Below are 20,289 nucleotides of genomic sequence, written 5' to 3' on the forward strand. Positions count from 1 at the left end.
TCAGGGGCACTCAACCACTGAGCCACATCCCCAGTCCTATTTTGTATTTTACTTAGAGACAGGGTCTCACTGAGTTGCTTAGCGCCTCGCTTTTGCTGAGGCTGGCTTTGAACTTGTGATCCTCCTGCCTCAGCCTGCTAAGCTGCTAGAATTACAGGCATTTTCCACCATGCCCAGCTATCTTTATAGTTGTTTTTTTTTTTTAATTTTTTATTGTGGGTTGTTCAAAACATTACAAATTTCTTGACATATCATATTCCACACTTTGATTCAAGTGGGTATCTTTATAGTTTTTTAAGTGCACTTATCGTTTGGATCAGCAATTTCACTTCTAGGATTTTACCATACAGGTAGACCTGTACAGGTACATAGATAGGTATATATAAGGATACCCTCATGAAACTGAGGTGTTTTCATCTTACCTTGAAACTGATCTCTGCAGGGAGTTTGTTTCAAATGCTATTATATTACTAGTCAAAAAAATTTTTTTAAAAGCATCTGAAATTTTTACCAGTGTCCTTCAAAAACAACAAGGGATAGTCTAGTGATGATGTCCAGCAATACTTCTTAAAATCCCCTTCCCAATTTCTCTCTCCCCCATCTCCTTATCTCACATACCCACCACCCACCCAAAAATATCTCTGCCCTCTCGTGAAATTTTCTATAACTATTCCTACATCCTCTTCTGTTCTTACTCAGATTGGTGACACAACAGAGCAATAAGCCAGGAGACTGAATGGCAGGGACTGAACACTCAGCTCTTAGAAAGTTTCTCACTCTGTGGCTTCAAGTTAGTAACTGGGACAATTAGGAAACCCAGTCATCGTTAAAGCAGCAATTATATCCATTCTAAATTCTCAGAAATAAAACTACGGACTTGCTGAAAAACAGAAGAGAGGGAGGATCTTGCCACTAATTCAGAATAAACTATCACCATTAATTTTATCTCCTATTTCACATTTTGCTTCCAAATTCTCTTGCCCATCATCCAGGCCATTTACTTTCCTGTGAACAGGACCAGCTTTCTTCTTGCTATCTTTTTTGGGATGATTTTGGCTTCCCTTGGCTTTGAGGTACCTCTACTATTGTAGCTAAATTAAGATTGAGGGAGAAACTATAATCACTATATAATTCAGTTAGATCTGAATAATGGGGGTATGGTAATAATAATACAAGCAATAATAATGGGGGCTCATAATTCAAGTGGTTTTCACTTTAAAAAATGTCACTGTATTGCTTATTGCCAGACAACTAACTAAGTAGTCACCTGAAGTCTAAGGCTTAGGTCACATCCTGACTTCCCTCCCATATAATTTTCCTGATTATGAAACTATAAGCATTATCTAAAACTCTTACTTCTTCAAGAAATAGACTATTTGTAGTATGACATTTTTCGAAGTGATTTGTTGGTGTTCTCTATAGATCTGGGGATCCAATGTCATGCCACATAGGGCAGATTAAAGGATGGAGCCTTGCTACTCTAACCCATGTGTAATTGCATTATTTAGATGATATAAATCGTGTGAGCCATGCCTCTCCCACACCAGCTTTATAACTAATACTTTCCACCTGCATACATTATCACTTGGAAGTCTAAAGATAAGACATTCTACATGGAACATTTTTCTGCTTATAGTAACTTCTTGTCTCTATCTTGAGGAAATCATTATGTAATATATGTTTGGATTTGGGGGCTGAGAAATGTTGTTTGCATGTTTTGTTTTAATGGCAAATAATAAGGCTACTTTTATCTACTGTCCAAAGTTCTAATAAATTCAAAAATCTATGTCATAAAAGTCAAGAAATTCCCTTTGACTGGCTAACATTTTTTGTTGGATCAAAGAGAATGGCTCCCACCTTCCTGGAGGGTTTGGATTTACATCAAGAAAGTCTTAGCCAAAATATCCCACAAAGAAACCAGTCCTGTCATGCAACTTCCTTGCCTGTGATTAGCTCCTTTACCTGAAGTTAACTTCATTGAACTCAGAAAGATGCGAGATTTGTGAAACTTATTGGGTAGGAACTCCTGGGTCAGTATTTGTTTACTGGATATCGAGTCTCTCAGACTGTGGACCTGAGTGCTAGACTTGGAGAGAACATCCATGAGGCTATTTTCTTCCTTTTCATCTTCTTTATCCTTGTTCTTCCTTTGTTTGCTTCTTTCCAGGGAGTACTGCCACTTTATATTCTCAAACTGGAACATGAGAATATTTCTCTCGGTGTTGACCACCATCCTGGAACCAAAACAAAATTGCCCACAAAAGGAGCATGCAGACCACCAAAATATAGAAAGCAGTTACTGTCCCATCCCATCCCTAAGCCAAAGGAGCAGTACCCAGGCAATGTCCACCCAAGCACACTAGTGGAGGCCATTGGAGTGTTGGGAGCAGTGAAAGGTATCAGACCATGCAGCAAGAGGGGTTAGCTTTGTAGCATTAATGGGACACACATGGCCTAATTGCTTCATTTCTCAGATTAGAATATCTTTTCAATGATTCTGTTCTTGGAGTGAGTGCCCAGTACCTAGGGTGCCTAAGGCAGAAGCTTAGGTACTCTGCACACAGATATCTTCAAATTCACTCCTTTATTTTGCAAGATCCAAAGCTTTCAGACACAATGTTTCTATTGTTGCAATGGGAGTGAAAACTCTATACATCTGAGGATGCCTCCTCTGCTCTGCTGAAGCTCCATATACAGAGGCCACACTCCCTCACTCTATCCCTCCAAGGTCTCTGGACACACTCCACATGTAGACAGAACATCTGTAGTTTATAAAGCAGGATGATACCTCCATTCTCTAATCCCCACTTACATGCCCCAGTAGTCAAAGAGGCTCTGAAGTTGCCCTTTCTGCCCCTAGAACTGCCTCCTTACCACCCGCTAGTTTATGTCATCTTGTCATTTACATAAAGCAAACTTCTGTAACTATAAGTAAGAAATAGAAATATTATGTACAGATTCCTTTTCACTCCAAAGGCTACAACTTTAAGACCTAAACTGTTAGTGTAAACTCTCTAGAAAAGTGACTTGTTTGTACTTAGAAACACTGAAATGGAATCAAATTCCACTAAGAAATAACTTGCAAGCTTGTTTTTATTCAAACTAAAAGAAAATCATCTTCTTTGGATGCTGTGAATGAGAAAAATTTAGGACTAGGACTGTTTTTTTTTTTTTGGAGGGAATGCTGGAGATTGAACCCAGGGCCTCACAGGTGCTAAGCACATGCTTTACCACTGAGCTACATTCCCATCTTTTACAGAAGTATTATTTCATAACTGAAAAATGTTAATTTATTGAGCCTTATTACCAGCACTGTCTTTTCCTTAAGAGAGTTAATAGTTTTAATGAACTTTCATTAAAAGGACAGCAGTATATTCAAAGAGATTAAATGATGTCTCAATTGAGCTCAGGGTGGAATTGGCCATTAATTGTGCTTATTTTCACATACTACCTCTCTGAAATTTTATACACACACACACACACACACAATAAGCATAGTTCTACATACAATGAGTTCATCATGGTACTGGTTTCTGTCAACTCACTAGCTAAGTTCTTCCTATCTGGCTCTCCAGCTACTGTAACTCCCACCCCGACCCTCCTACAAGTCTTTCCATCAGAACTGAGTATCAGTGACAGCTGTTGGAGCTCTGGGCAGGCAAATACATAATCAAAGGGAAACCAGAACCATGCTCCTGACAGAAGAGCTATATTGTACCTATAACGTGATTTTTTTCCAAACACCAAGAATGAATGAAGAGTCAAAATGAACTCTTATTGTTTCCTGAGTGCTAGGTTTTCTACAAAGCCCAATTAGTTCCCCACAAGACTTATTATTCCACAGCAGCCAAAACTGGAGAAAGGCACTGCCCCCTCTCTCCTTCTGGTAGGAAATCCAAAGCTGGTGTCCCAGCGGAGAACAAAAACATCAACCAACACAATTACCCCCAGTTCCAACCTCTACACCTACCACCCACCTGTTGCCCTGAAAAAAGAAGGACAGCACAGGATCACCTCTGGCATTGGTTTTTATCACCTTCAGACAGTTTCCATTGAGAAAATTGTAAATGCGGATCTTGCCGTCTGCGCAAGCGCTGATGACCCGGAGATAGTGAAGGGACACATGGAGCACCTCCCTGGAAGGGAAGAGAACCACAGGCAGCACCCACTTTCTGGTAACTTCTTGAGTTTATTTGTAGTTTGGCATGTTTTGTACGTGGTTGGGAGGTGGTGGCCACTAACTGTCTTCAAAGTGATGTTTGCCATCACTTTAATAATTCTGGATGTAAACCATGAACCCTCTGACAATCCTCTTCCTATCCTAAAGTTACCTCACAGTTACTTTTTCTATAGTTTGTTCCCAGGGCCACAAGTGGCAAAACAAAAGGATTAATGTCAGGGTTTTTTTGGGGGGGGGTGGGGATCGAGGGACAGGAGTATAACAGATGATCGTATTTTTTTCTTGTAATTTGATCCCTACCTAGCTATTTACTTATATAAAAGTCATGCTGAGAATTAATAATTTAATGTTTTGATTCCTCCCCCCCTTTTTTTAAGTACTGAAGATTGAACCCAGAGGTGCTCTGTGACTGAGCCACATGCCCAGCCCTTTTTATTTTGAGACAGGGTCTCACTGAGTTGCTGAGGGTCTCTCTAAGTTGCTAAGGCTGGCCTTGAACTTGTGATACTCCTGCCTCAGCCTTCCCAGTCTCTGGAATTACAGGTGTGCTCCACCACACCTGATTCCTTTTAAATAGTATTATTGTATAAAAAAGAAAAAATTCAGGAGGAAAAGGATTGTCTTCATATAAAACAAAAACCTAAATAGAACAATCTGGTTTTGGTCTTAAATTAGCATCTTTTCTTCTTTCAGTGAATGAAATCCTTAACATCTTTAAGGAAATTATACCAAGGGAGGAGGTTTATGAATGTCCTTTCATGATGACCAGTAGGAAAAGAGGGAATATCTAGATAGATGCCTCTCATCCTTACAAAAATTGGGTACAAGTTAGACCCCTAATATATTGTGTATCCAATTCTGACAAGTGTAATTAATTAATCCCATTCCTGTTAATGGCATTGAAAAGTTGGATTTGATGTCCCCGATTTGTTATATCCTTTTTGTAAGGCAAGTCCATTACTCCCTGCCATCTCTTACCCATCCAAGTCTTCTATGGTTTGCAAATTGTTTGAGTGTGTTTCCCAGTGGCTCATGCACTGGAAGCTTGATCCCAGGGTAGCAACTTTGAGAGGAGACAGACTCTTTTAAGAGATAGGGCCTAGCAGAAGGTGGGTAGGTCATGTTGAGTGTGCCTTTGGATGGGATTAACGTAGGTCTCACAGGACCCTGGTTAGTTCCTGCAACAGAGGTTTTTATAAGCAAGTCTATTTCATGCACTGGGCCACTTCTGCATGTGACTGCTTCCCATTCTATTTCTCTGCCATGTTGTGATGAAGCCAAACAGTCCCTTGCCAGAGGCTGAATATATGGGGCTACCTGATCATGGACTTTCAGTCTCCAAAACTGTGAGCTAAATAAAACTTTTTTCTTTTTACAGAATACCAGGCTCCAGATATTTCCTTCTAGTTTCAGAAAGTAAACTAGGAAACAGTCCACCCATTTCCTAAAGCTCGTGTGCTGCCTTTTCCAATAAAAGAAAACCACCTCTTACTTCCATCTCCTCCCCACCATGCATGCACACAAACTTCAGGTATATTGCCAGATCCTCTTGGGCATAACTCATGTAGTATTATTCCATCATTACATTCCCAGCCCCTAGCACACAATACATACATCTATAGTAGATGCTTAATATGTATTTGGTGAAAAGATGACTGTCTGATTGTGTTTTCAATGCAAGGTCTTTACTACAGAGCATTAGAAGAACCATATCTACCCCATACCATTAGCCTTAGTTTTGGTCAGCTCCTAGGGCCAAATGACAAATTTTCAAGTCCCTAACCACTATCAAAACAGAAACAGCAAGACCTCAAAAGGCAGGAGCATCCTCAGAATATTCAGAAGACAGCAAGGAGGCTAATGTGGCTTGACCCCCTCATTGTATGGCAGATAGGTAAGTGGGTAGATAGATACATAGATAGATAGATAGAATGAGCAAAACTATAAGTATTTAAAAGTCCAACAAAGTTCTCATTGTTTTGAAGATGGAAATAAAATAACTTTCTTAATACATTGAGAACATCTTAGTCTGCCTATGAGGCAGTCTGGCACCGGGAGAGACGCCCTGTGATAGAAGGGTTTGCTGCTTTTTGTATCTCTTTTGATTTTGCTGAGTTGGGCCTACACTTCTTTTAGGCTCCTGTAACATTTGGCAGTTCAGCCTGTACAATTGTAGCCTAGTGATTAAAAAACACAGGGAGCAGGGGTGAGGAGAAGGAAGGGGAAGGAAAGGTCCTGGGGTCTGTCTTAGAACAAGATATATTCCATAGTTGTATAATTATGTCAAAATGGGTTCTACTGTCATGTATAACCGGAAAGAACAACAACAAAAAAAATAAGAAGAAAAAAAAAAAAAAAGAACAGGCTTCAGGCCAGATGCAGTGGCACATGCTTGTAATTCCAGTGACTCCGGAGGCTGAGAGTTGAGGCAGGAGGATCGTGAGTTCAAAGCCAGCCTCAGCAATTTGGCAAGGCCATAAGCAACTCAGCAAGAGCCTATAGATAGATAGACAGACAGACAGATAGATAGGTCTGGGGATGTGGCTCAGTGGTTAAGCAACCTCAAGTTCAACCCCTGGTAGTAGTAGTAGTAGTAGCAGTAGCAGTAGTAGTAGTAGTAGTAGTAGTAAATAGGCTTTGGGATCAGAAAACCTGGGATCAAAAATCAGACTATGCCATTTACTTGGTGTATAATCTAGAGAAAGCAACCTAAACACCCTGTTGTCAGTTTTCTTTTTTAAGAAAAGGAACTAACAATTTCCACCTCAAAAGATTGCTGTCAGTATTAAATTAATTAAAGTATTTTTTAAAACTTATCCCAGTCACAATACCAGTTATTTTGGTCTTACAATAGCTCGATCTCCTTTCACATTTTATTTCTGCCCTAGAAACAAATTATTCGTCTTTCTTTGCTCTCTGTTTATCAAAGACACTGCCAAGAGCAATGCGGATGAAAATGGCAGAGTAAGAAACTACAGAATTTCACCCTTCCATAACAGCAATGAAACCTGTCAAAATCAATTTTTTCAGAATTCTGGAAAATAACCAAATGTTTACAGGAACCCAAAGAGCAAGAAAATTGGTATTGGTGTCAGTGAGAACAGTTTGCTCATTAAATGTCATTCCTTACTTCACAGTCCAATGGTAGCTATGAAAATAATAGCCTGCATTTCTGATACTGGAGATGGGGTGGGGAGCGTGGAACATTCCTTCACAGTGAATTATTTGACCTGTCTGATGATTTCTTGGAAGACTGGCTCAAAAGGCTTGTCCTTATTTGGCCTGACTAAAAATTCACCCACGTTTAAAGCTGCTACCTGGAAAACATTTGTTGAAAATATTTACAGGAAATTGTTTTAGTCCCTGCTACCTGAGGCAATAAATATTTACTGAAGCAAACAACACACTAACAAAACTGGCTTTAGAGAAAATGCTCAAATGAAGTGTTCAAAAGGTTTTGAATATTTTAGATATATTCCCAAGAATCTAGATGATCACACACATGTCCAAAGCAATATACATGCTTAGGAAACACCTAGGAAAGTCATAAGCTTCCACCTCTCATAAGCTTTCTGTTCTGCGCAGGCAGGAACTGAGGGCTAATACAGGTCAAAGAAGAAATCAAAAAGGAAATTAGTAAATATTTTGAAATGACTGAAAGTAAAAACAACATACCGGAATTATAGAATGCAGCTAAAGTAGTGTGCTTAGACGAAAATTCATAGCAGTAGAGGCCTATATATCTCTAATTAATTATCTAACCTTTCACCTTAATAAACTAGAAAAAGATAAGGCTACACCCAAAAAAGCAGGAGGCAAGAAAGAATAAAGATACTGTCAGAAACTAATGAAATGGAGAATTGAAGAAAAACACAGAATTAATGAAACCAAAAATTGGTTCTTTGAAAAAATTTTAAAAGTATTCAGCCAGACGGTTGTCACATCTTTACTTAAACTAACCAAGAAAATGAGAGCAATGGCTCAAGATAGTGATATGAGGAAGTAAATATCACAGGGACCATTTCTACTAACTGAAGGAAATGTTCTATAGTTAAATAGTGATAGTGCTTGTACAACATTATGAGTATATTAAAAACTATTTTGGAAGGGAAGGAAGATGGCGGCGAGGGGAGTGCATTACCCCCGTGTGCTGCTTCACTGTGTGGGAGTATGACAAGTCAGGACGGCTAAAGGATATCTTGTTAGGAATTTCCAGCAATAGTGGGGTGCGCCGGAACCTGGAGGAAGGATTTCCATCGCACGAGGATCGGCTACGGGGACTCAAACGCGAGAGGTTTGTCGCACGGAGGGTAAAACTGCTTATTCAGCAAATCGCCCCGCGGCTAGAGTCTGCAACGCGCGCTGGGATAGAGACGCAGGGTTACAGTGCTGCAGTTTCTGCCAGCCGCGCAAGCACCTCACTCAGGGCTGAATTCTGGGTTCGAGACGGGGGAAGGAAGCGGTCCATCTCGGTTCTCCACACCGGTCAGACCACAGAGGAGGCCAGCAGCCACCATGTTGGTAAACTGACGTCACCATACCTGTTTTTGACTGACCGCAGCTCATTCAGCCATAGAACAGGTAATTTCAGGCTGCAATTCGCCTGCGGCTTGCAGACAGATTGCTAGGGTTCAGAGCCTGGGTGCTTCTTAAAATCTGATCTTATCGGAGTGAACACCGAGCGCAGGGCGGCCGAGTTCCGGCTCCCGGAACCGTCCCGGAACCGCCCTGGCTCAGGGCTGCGGAGCCTGCGGAGGCTGCTTCTTGGACCCTGCTACTATCAGAGCAAACACCAAGCACTAAGAAGCCGAATTCCAGCTCCCGGAACTGAGCCCGCGGGGACTGCTTCTTGGAGCTTACACTTATAGGAGCTTACACCGAGCACGGAGCGGCCGAGTTCCGGCTCCCGGAACTTCCCTGGACCGGGACTAGGAGCCCGCGGAAACTGCGTCTCGGTCCGGGTCCTGCTGAGGGCCGGTCAGGACTCACCCATTGCTTGGGTTGCCCGGCAAGGGGAACGAAATGCTGCCATTCACATAGGATACCAACATGGCAGAGATCTGATGTCAGCAGAAAGCGGTGGAGGAGAGATCTTCATCAATACCAGCGGTGACATAAGCAGTTGGTCTCCTGGTAAGGGGGGTGAGGCTCAGTCACCCGAGTCTCCTCAATTTGTCCTCGAGCCAGAGGGAAGGAGCCAGGCCGCCGCCAGCCCCCGGAGCAGGCCCAGCGGCTCGCCAGCGTGGTGACCGCATGACCCCAATTGGAGAGGGGGCGGAGCGGAGCCGCCACCCACACCCGCCAGGTGGGCAGACCCACGACCCAGTAGTACATGGGCGTGGTAGGAGGGGCAGGGCAGAGCCGCCCTTCGCGCTTGCAAGGTAAACAGACCTGTGACAGCCTGGCGGGTCAGGCCCAGTGACCTGCCAGTGTGGTACACACATCATCCCAACTAGAGTAGGGGCAGAGCAGATCCTTCTCCCACGCCCGGATCAGGCCCTGCCGGTGTGGTGGTCACCTGACCCCAATTGGAGTGGGGGCAGAGCGGAACCGCCACCCGTGCCCGCAGGGTGAGCAGACAAGTGATCAACCTGCAGATCAGGCCCAGGGGTCCGCAGGCGTGGTAGGAGGGGCAGGGCAGATCCGCCGCCCGCGCCTTCAAGGTAGGCAGACCTACAACAGACCGGCGGATCAGGCCCAGGAGCCTGCCGGCATGGTACAAACACCACCCTAATTGGAATAGTGACAGAGCAGAGTCGCCTCCCTTGCCAGGAACAGGCCCAGTGTCCTGCAGGCGGGGTAGTCACGACACCCCAATTGGAGTAGGGGCAGAGCAGAGCCTCCACCCGTGCCCGAAAGGTGGGCAGATCTGCGACCGACCAGCGGGACAGGCCCAGTGGCCTGCTGGTACGACAGACACGTCACCCCATTTGGAGTAGGGGCAGAGTAGAGCTGCCGCCCGCGCCTGCAGGGTAGGCAAACCTGCAACCGACCGGCGGATCAGGCCCGGTGGCCTGCCGGCGTGGTACACTCGTCACCCCAATTGGAGTAGGGGCAGAACAGAGCCGCCACCAGCTCCCAGAACAGGCCCAGTGACCTGCTGGCGTGGTAGCCACGACACCCCAAGTGGAATAAGGAGAGAGCAGAGCCGCCGCCCGCACCTGCAGGAAAGATACGCAAGCAGTATGAAAAGACAAGGAAAGAAAGGACCACAAGCAATGCAGGTCAACGCAACTTTAGAAGAGGTAACAGCTGCAGCAGGTGGAATGTCAGATAAAGAATTCAGGATATACATGCTTCAGATGATCTGGAGTATCAAGGAAGACATTAAACAGCAAAATCAGACAATGAAAGATCACTTCGACAACGAATTACGCAAACAAATCCAGGAAGCAAAGGATCAACTATACAGGGAGATAGAGGTTATAAAAAACAAGCAATCAGAAATCCTAGAAATGCAGGAAGCAATAAACCAACTTAAAAACTCAATGGAGAATACTACCAGCAGAGTAGAACACTTAGAAGATAGAACATCAGACAATGAAGACAAAGTATTTCAACTGGAAAAGAACATAGACAGCTCAGCAAGACTGTTAAGAAACCATGAGCAGAACATCCAAGAAATATGGGATAACATTAAGAGACCAAACTTAAGAGTCATTGGGATACAGGAAGGTACAGAGCTCCAAACCAAAGGAATGAGCAGTCTATTCAATGAAATAATACAAGAAAACTTCCCAGACTTGAAGAATGAGACAGAATCCCAAATCCTAGAAGCCTACAGGACGCCGAATGTGCAAAATCATAAGAGATCCACACCTAGACACATTATAATGAAGATGCCCAACATACAGAATAAGGAGAGAATTTTAAAAGCTACAAGAGAAAGGAAGCAGATTACATTTAGGGGTAAGCCAATCAGGATAACAGCTGATCTTTCAACACAGACTCTGAAAGCTAGAAGATCCTGGAATAACATATTTCAAACACTGAAAGAAAATGGGTTCCAACCAAGAATTGTGTATCCAGCGAAATTAAGCTTCAGGATGGAGAATGAAATTAAAACCTTCCACGATAAACAAAAATTTAAAGAATTCGCAGCTAGAAAACCATCTCTTCAAAACATCCTCGCCAAAGCATTACAGGAAGAGGAAATGGAAAATAACAATGAAAACCAACAGTGGGAGGTAGGACAGTAAAGGGGGGGGGGAATAATCAAAGAGGAAAACAAACAATGTTTAGTAACAGAAATAAACAAATATGGCTGGAAGAACAACCCATATCTCAATAATAACCCTAAATGTTAATGGCTTAAACTCACCAATTAAGAGACACAGGCTAGTAGAATGGATCACAAAACAAGACCCAACAATATGCTGCCTACAGGAGACGCATTTGATAGGAAAAGACATACATAGGCTGAAGGTGAAAGGTTGGGAAAAATCATATCACTCATATGGACTTCGGAAACAAGCAGGCGTGTCCATACTCATATCAAATAAAATAGATTTCAAGCCAAAGTTAATCAAAAGAGATAAAGAGGGACACTACATACTGCTTAAGGGAACCATACACCAACAAGACATAACAATCATAAATATTTATGCCCCAAACAATGGTGCAGCTATGTTCGTCAAACAAACTCTTCTCAAGTTCAAGAGTCTAATAGACCACCACACCATAATCATGGGAGACTTCAACACACCTCTCTCGCCACTGGACAGATCTTCCAAACAAAAGTTGAATAAGGAAACTATAGAACTCAATAACACTATTAATAACCTAGACCTAATTGACATATATAGAGTATACCACCCAACATCAAGCAGTTACACTTTTTTCTCAGCAGCACATGGATCCTTCTCAAAAATAGATCATATATTATGTCACAGGGCAACTCTTAGACAATATAAAGGAGTAGAGATAATACCATGCATCTTATCTGATCATAATGGAATGAAACTGAAAATCAACGATAAAAGAAGGAAGGAAAAAGCATACATCAATTGGAGAATGAACAATAGGTTACTGAATGATCAATGGGTTATAGAAGACATCAAGGAGGAAATTAAAAAATTCTTAGAGATAAATGAAAACACAGACACAACATATCGGAATCTATGGGACACATTGAAAGCAGTTCTAAGAGGAAAATTCATTGCTTGGAGTTCATTCCTTAAAAAAAGAAAAAACCAACAAATAAATGATCTCATACTTCATCTCAAAATCCTTGAAAAAGAAGAGCAAAACAACAGCAAAAGAAGTAGAAGGCAAGAAATAATTAAAATCAGAGCTGAAATTAATGAAATGGAAACAAAAGAAACAATTGAAAAAATTGACAAAACTAAAAGTTGGTTCTTTGAAAAAATAAACAAAATCGACAGACCCTTAGCAATGCTAGCGAAGAGAAGAAGAGAGAGAACTCAAATTACTAGCATACGGGATGAAAAAGGCAATATCACAACAGACACTTCAGAAATACAGAAGATAATCAAAAACTATTTTGAATCCTTATACTCCAATAAATTAGAAGATAGTGAAGGCATAGATAAATTTCTTAAGCCATATGATCTGCCCAGATTGAGTCAGGAGGATATAGAAAACCTAAACAGACCAATATCAATTGAGGAAACAGAAGAAACCATAAAAAGACTACCAACTAAGAAAAGCCCAGGTCCGGATGGGTATACAGCAGAATTTTACAAAACCTTTAAAGAAGAACTAATACCAATACTTTTCAAGCTACTTCAGGAAATAGAAAAGGAAGGAGAACTTCCAAATTCATTCTATGAGGCCAACATCACCCTGATACCTAAACCAGACAAAGACACTTCAAAGAAAGAAAACTATAGACCAATATCTCTAATGAACCTAGATGCAAAAATCCTCAATAAAATTCTGGCGAATCGGATACAAAAACATATCAAAAAAATTGTACACCATGATCAAGTAGGATTCATCCCTGGGATGCAAGGCTGGTTCAATATACGGAAATCAATAAATTTTATTCACCACATCAATAGACTTAAAAATAAGAACCATATGATCATCTCGATAGATGCAGAAAAAGCATTCGACAAAGTACAGCATCCCTTTATGTTCAAAACTCTAGAAAAACTAGGGATAACAGGAACATACCTCAATATTGTAAAAGCAATCTATGCTAAGCCTCAGGCTAGCATCATTCTGAATGGAGAAAAACTGAAGGCATTCCCTCTAAAATCTGGAACAAGACAGGGATGCCCTCTCTCTCCACTTCTCTTCAACATAGTTCTCGAAACACTGGCCAGAGCAATTAGACAGACGAAAGAAATTAAAGGCATAAAATTAGGAAAAGAAGAAATTAAATTATCACTATTTGCAGATGATATGATTCTATATCTAGCAGACCCAAAAGGCTCTACAAAGAAACTATTAGAGCTAATAAATGAATTCAGCAAAGTGGCAGGATTTAAAACCAACACGCATAAATCAAAGGCATTCCTGTATATCAGCGACAAATCCTCTGAAATGGAAATGAGGACAACCACTCCATTCAAAATATCTTCAAAAAAAATAAAATACTTGGGAATCAACCTAACAAAAGAGGTGAAAGACTTATACAATGAAAACTACAGAACCCTAAAGAGAGAAACAGAAGAAGATCTTAGAAGATGGAAAAATATACCCTGTTCATGGATAGGCAGAACTAACATCATCAAAATGGCGATATTACCAAAAGTTCTCTATAGGTTTAATGCAATACCAATCAAAATCCCAACGGCATTTCTTGTAGAAATAGAGAAAGCAATCATGAAATTCATATGGAAAAATAAAAGACCCAGAATAGCAAAAACAATGCTAAGCAAGAAGTGTGAATCAGGCGGTATAGCGATACCAGACTTCAAACTATACTACAGAGCAATAGTAACAAAAACAGCATGGTACTGGTACCAAAACAGGCGGGTGGACCAATGGTACAGAATAGAGGACACAGAAACCAATCCACAAAACTACAACTATCTTATATTTGATAAAGGGGCTAAAAGCATGCAATGGAGGAAGGATAGCATCTTCAACAAATGGTGCTGGGAAAACTGGAAATCCATATGCAACAAAATGAAACTGAATCCCTTTCTCTCGCCATGCACAAAAGTGAATTCAAAATGGATCAAGGAGCTTGATATCAAATCAGAGACGCGCCGTCTGATAGAAGAAAAAGTTGGCTACGATCTACAGTCGGTGGGGTCGGGCTCCAAATTCCTCAATAGGACACCCATAGCACAAAAGTTAATAACTAGAATCAACAAATGGGACTTACTCAAACTAAGAAGTTTTTTCTCAGCAAAAGAAACAATAAGAGAGGTAAATAGGGAGCCTACATCCTGGGAACAAATCTTTACTCCTCACACTTCAGATAGAGCCCTAATATCCAGAGTATACAAAGAACTCAAAAAATTAGACAATAAGAGAACAAACAACCCAATCAACAAATGGGCCAAGGACCTGAACAGACACTTCTCAGAGGAGGACATACAGTCAATCAACAAGTACATGAAAAAATGCTCACCATCTCTAGCTGTCAGAGAAATGCAAATCAAAACCACCCTAAGATACCATCTCACTCCAGTAAGATTGGCAGCCATTAGGAAGTCAAACAACAACAAGTGCTGGCGAGGATGTGGGGAAAAGGGTACACTTGTACATTGCTGGTGGGACTGCAGATTGGTGCAGCCAATTTGGAAAGCAGTATGGAGATTTCTTGGAAAGCTGGGAATGGAGCCACTATTTGACCCAGCTATTCCCCTTCTTGGTCTATTCCCTAAAGACCTAAAAAGAGCATGCTACAGGGACACTGCTACATCGATGTTCATAGCAGCACAGTTCACAATACCAAGACTGTGGAACCAACCAGATGCCCTTCAATAGACGAATGGATAAAAAAAATGTGGCATTTATACACAATGGAGTATTACTCTGCATTAAAAAATGACAAAATCATAGAATTTACAGGGAAATGGATGGCATTAGAGCAGATTATGCTAAGTGAAGCTAGCCAATCCCTAAAAAACAAATGCCAAATGTCTTCTTTGATATAAGCAAAGTAACTAAGAACAGAGTAGGGACGAAGAACAGGAGAAGAAGATTAACATTTAACAGGGATGAGAGGTGGGAGGGAAAGGGAGAGAGAAGGGAAATTGCACGGTAATGGAAGGAGACCCTCAGGGTTATACAGTGGAGGGAGTAGAGAGAGAGGAGGGGAGGGGAGGGGAGAGGTGGGGAGGGGGGAGGGTGGATGATGGGAAAGGCAGCGGAGCACAACAGACACTAGTATGGCAATTTGTAAATCAATGGATGTGTAACTGATGTGAATCTGCAATCTGTGTATGGGGTGAAGGTGGGAGTTCATAACCCACTTGAATCAAAGTGTGGAATATGATATGTCAAGAAATTTGTAATGTTTTGAACAACCCACAATAAAAAATTAAAAAAAAAAAAAAAAAACTATTTTGTTGGGGCTGGGATTGTGCTCAGCAGTAGAGCACTCGCCTAGCACGTGCAAGGCCGTGGGTTCGATCCTCAGCACCACATAAAAAATAAATAATAAAATAAAGATATTTTAAAAAACTGTTTTTTTGTACACAAAAGTAGGGAATTTTATGTTTTGTAAATCATATCCTAATTAAAAATTACCTCAAAACTCTAATTACAATATGAGCTATGGAAAAGACATTGAAGAATAAAGTTTTATTATTTTTTTCCAGAAAGACCCCATAGTGTACAGAAGTTTTTCCAAAGTTCATCATTTCCATCAGCCCTATTTTACATCCTCAAAGTTCACTCTCGTATCCATTCTCTCTCACTCTATATGCAAAATTGTAATTTTAGTTGAAAAAAATGTTGAATCAAGAAAGGAGACCCTTGTTTCCAGCTCTTCTACCAAAGGACAGAGAGTAACTATGTCTGTTTTCTCACCTACATCATATTCAAAAGATGGGTATCAGCCCAATCATTAGAACTCCCCAGAAAAGCAACCTGTCAAATCAGTGTATTACCTACCAATCAGTTAGGTATATTTATTAAGCACTTATATCACTCAGTACTAAAATAGAGGGATGGGGAAAGGAGAACTACAAACAAAGCATTGGCCTTGTCCTTCAGGTGTCAGTGATTCTTCTGTGACTATGCCAGGTATCAGGAACCAGTTTGAGTGGTATATTAGTGTTGACTTTCACTGGGAGTGTCAGTCATATGACATAGTCTCATAGCAGAGATAGAATGAGAGGTTCATGGATAATAAGACTGCAACTGAACTACCATGTTTACTGGGACCAAATTATTTTCCAATAACTAATTAGATCCTACTGAATCCTGCTTAGAAGGTTTTTAGGACAAATAGTTAAAATTTTCAGGTGACATCATGAAGTTTGACCCCCTCCTTGAGATCAAGCCTAGATAATCCAGATGACATATTAAAAGGCTTCCTAACAGTTCCAAAGGGGTTGGACAAATCACTAAACACACATACTTCCTGATACCCACCCATTAATATTGCAGTACTATCACAGTTGGAGAATATACACACAGACTAGTGTGCCTGATTTAGAAGTTTCTATGTGGGTATAAAGAAATCTAGAGCCATAATTTAGTAAATAAGCATCTATCTTCTAATAGACTCCCTGCAAAATCCACTCTTTTCATCAAATAAGATAGCATTTTGTTTCCTAGAACTTCTTACATGAAGTTCTAGTCTAAGACAGAAGCATCAGTCTAAGAATGGCAACCTACAAAACCCATATGATTAATGCAGAATCATTAATTGACCACATTTTGCTTTTCAAATAATCCCAGTTGTGACACTAGAGTACTGCCTAATTGGCTTCAAATTCATTTGTTGTCATAGAATAATATCTAGCCCACAGACTTATGAATATAAGCTTTTTAAAAAGTTCTTCATTATGTTTAAACCTTTGGCACATGGATTATTTTAATCTTTTGTGAGTACAGGCTTCCTGGGATGAAGACAATTTTCAAGAATTTTAAGTTTAGAATTAGCATTATTTGGGATGGCCCTGTTGGTATTCCTATGTCTGGCATGAACTAACAGATATGAATTTATCACATGTGTCATAAGTATAAAATTTCAATACCTTCTCAAAATCCACATCTAGTGTTATTATTTCTCAAGAGAAGGAAATGAGAGTAGAAGGTGGAATGGCCAGAAGAGAGGGTGGTGGGGGGAAGGGTAACCGGTGAAAGAGTAAGGAAGGGGCAATGTATGAGAAGCAGAAAGGACAGGAGTTCATCAGAGAGGAGAAAATGATCTGCCAAAGATCACAGTCTAGGCTATGAAAGGAAAAGAAGAGAATGCCACATTTGCCAGTCCCCATTTCCCTGGCACCTACTTTGGATGCTTGAATGCCATCAGACATCGCTCATACTTTCCCACCATGCTCCAGCCCATGACCAGGCCATCGGTGCTTCCTGAGAGGAGATGCCAGTGGTCAAAGAACAGGCATTTCACAGGTCCCTCATGCCCAGTGAGAGTCTGCAAGAAAATATGCCATTGTTTTTAATCACTGAAAAGATCCTCCTTCAATTCCAACTGTGACTCCTCCAACCAAAGCTGGAGGATTCTTTAGATGAATCCAAAGTCACACTGCACACATCCATGACTGCCATTCACTTGGAATGTCCTTGATCTGCTTTTGCTTCGGATCTGAGAAAGGCCAAGGGCTTCATGCTTCCCTCTCTGCAGAGTTCTCTCCCCAACTGAGGAAGAATATAATTGAGTAAGGGCCTTATTTCTGATGTGTCTGTGGCTGAAGCATGCACCATCTTTCTGGAGTGCCAAGAGGGCCAGAAATTCATCAGTAGGGTGAAGGGTAAAGTATTCCATCACCAGCAACTTGTCAGAACCCAGAAGGCATAAGGGGCATCCCTGTTCTGCATCTGAGGTTCAGCCGCAATGACAAGAATGATGGAGAAAAACTCTCAAGCAAAGCTAGCCATTTGTCACTGTGATCCTGTGTTCCTGGCACAAATTATCTCTCACTACCACTCACTGAGGCAAAGGGGTCCAAGTTCAGCAAGAACATGTTTTATGAACCTTTGCTATGGTTTGGGTATGTCCCATGGAATTCATGTGTTGGAAATTATCCCCAAAGTCATAGGTTAATGGTATTTGGAGGCGAGGTCTGGGAAGTGACTGAATCATAAGGTTCTGCCCTCATGAATGAATTAATCCATTCATAGATTAGGGGATTGATGGGTTATCTCAGTAGTGGCTTTGTTATAAAAGACCGACACACTTGCCCTCTATCTTATCATGTGACACCATTCACCATGACATGACCCTGCAGGAAGGCTCTCACCAAATGCCAGCATCATGCTTGTGGACTTTTCAGCCTCCAAAACAGTGAGCCAGATGAACCTTATTCTTGATAAATAACCCAGTCTTGGGTGTTTTGTTATAGCAACTGAAAATGGACTAAGTCAATCCCTTTCAAGGCAGCCAATGTTCTCTTCTCATTAGAGAGTAAAGAGGAAGAAAATTATTTGTCCATCCCCAATGTTTTCTCCTTACTAAAAGAATAAGGAGGTGGGGGCAGGGGGCTTTGTTTGTTTATACCTTTACCTCATGCTAGACATTAAGTACAATATTCTGGAAAAGAATAAGGTACTTTATCCCTGAGGCCTGTATAGTGTGCTGAGTCAGAATCCAGCCTTCTTCCTCCAACCTTGTGAGTCACTATGTGGGTGGTAAAGCTCCTGACCCTGCACCAACTCAGAATGCCTCCCCCTTAGGGTCCTTTCCCTTTAGTGCCTCAGCATGGTGGTAAGTCCATTGCTCAAGGATGGTCTGGGGGTCTACATGAGGGAGACACCATCCGTCTTCATGAATCATCAGCAACAGTGGCCCTAACTTCATCTCAGCCTACTGCCTTGCTCACCTTTACCAGCTGGGCCAAGGCAAGGTGCCACACTTTGACGATCCCTCGCTCACAGCTGCTCACGATGTAGGTGTCATTGATCCTGGTAGCCAAAATGGGGTCTTTGTGTTTATATGTCTTCAGGCACTTCCCTGTGTCTACATCCCATTCTGAAGAGGAGATGGGGAAAGGGAGAACAAAGGAGAGTGGGGTAAGGGAGAGTTATAGTAGAGTTCTGCCCCCCATCATAAAAGCAAAGATCAGCTGGGCTCATTGAATCAGACCCAGAGGAACTTCACCTGGCCTAGCATCCTGCTGATTTGCCAGAAGCTCCACATACCTGCACACACAGCTGCCTGAGCTAGCTCTCTTCCCTTGGAAGAGCTAGTAAAGCAGAAGACCTTGGCTCTAACCCTGGAGCTTTGACTTGGGTTCCAAGTGCTAGATAGCTCATCTCCAATAAATCTATTCTTCAAGCCTGAAAACGCTTGCTATTGAGGAGGTTTCATGAAAATACAGCATATTTTTAGTGTTGTTATTCTTCCCAAATGTTGTCTTCCTGACCCACTCCTGATATTGCCAAAAAAATAAGTAACTTGTCTACCTTCACTTTTCTGAATAATTCTGTATCTGACTTTTGAATTTTATGAAAGAATTTCCATGACTAGGGGTGGGTTTGATGCTGCTTCTACATAGTCTGGGTTACAGCAACTGCCCTAGTATAGTAGGTACTGTGAGAGGGGTTGGGTATGTACGTGTGTCCATCAGCTTTTTGTCACTGATCAAAATATCTGACAAGAACAACTTCACCAAGAAAAGTTTATTTTGAGCTGATGGTTTTAGAGGTTCAGTCTATGGTTGGCCAACTCCATTGCTGTGGGTCCTAGTGAGGCAGAATATCACGGTGGAAGAAATTAGAGGAAGAAAACTACTCAGCTCATGTCAACCAGAATGCAGAGAAAGGGCAAGGAGGGCACACACGTAGTGACTTACTTCCTTCAACCACACCCTATCTGCCTACAGTTACCACCATTCATTCCATTCCAATTAATGGATTAATCCCCTGATTAGGTCATAGCTCACATAATCTAATAATTTCACCTCTGAACATTGCTTCATTGTCTCACAAGCTTTTGGAGGATAACTCATAACATAACAAACCATAACAAAAAAAATTGGAGACCAGGGCTAGAAGGA

The 20,289-nt window shown here is 41.5% G+C and overlaps 1 protein-coding gene across 3 annotated transcripts in view; it reads right to left on the reverse strand.

Annotated features, from left to right (window-relative positions):
- Fbxw10b (F-box and WD repeat domain containing 10B) overlaps positions 1–20,289 on the reverse strand; it is a 47,612-nt gene that overhangs the window by 2,926 nt on the left and 24,397 nt on the right. For all 3 annotated transcript variants that reach the window (XM_058571590.1, XM_046420717.2, XM_046420715.2), the window contains 4 exons: positions 19,114–19,262; positions 17,566–17,708; positions 3,978–4,136; positions 1,963–2,234 (listed from right to left, as the gene is read on the reverse strand). In XM_058571590.1, coding sequence (XP_058427573.1) covers positions 1,963–2,234; positions 3,978–4,136; positions 17,566–17,708; positions 19,114–19,262 — 723 coding nt within the window. The remainder of the gene's footprint in view (positions 1–1,962; positions 2,235–3,977; positions 4,137–17,565; positions 17,709–19,113; positions 19,263–20,289) is intronic.

The sequence above is a fragment of the Marmota monax genome, unplaced genomic scaffold (genome assembly GCF_021218885.2).
Source record: "Marmota monax isolate L192 unplaced genomic scaffold, Marmota_monax_Labrador192_F-V1.1 WCK01_AAM20220418_F8-fsc00251, whole genome shotgun sequence".
In the NCBI taxonomy this organism is placed as follows: Eukaryota; Metazoa; Chordata; class Mammalia; order Rodentia; family Sciuridae; genus Marmota; species Marmota monax.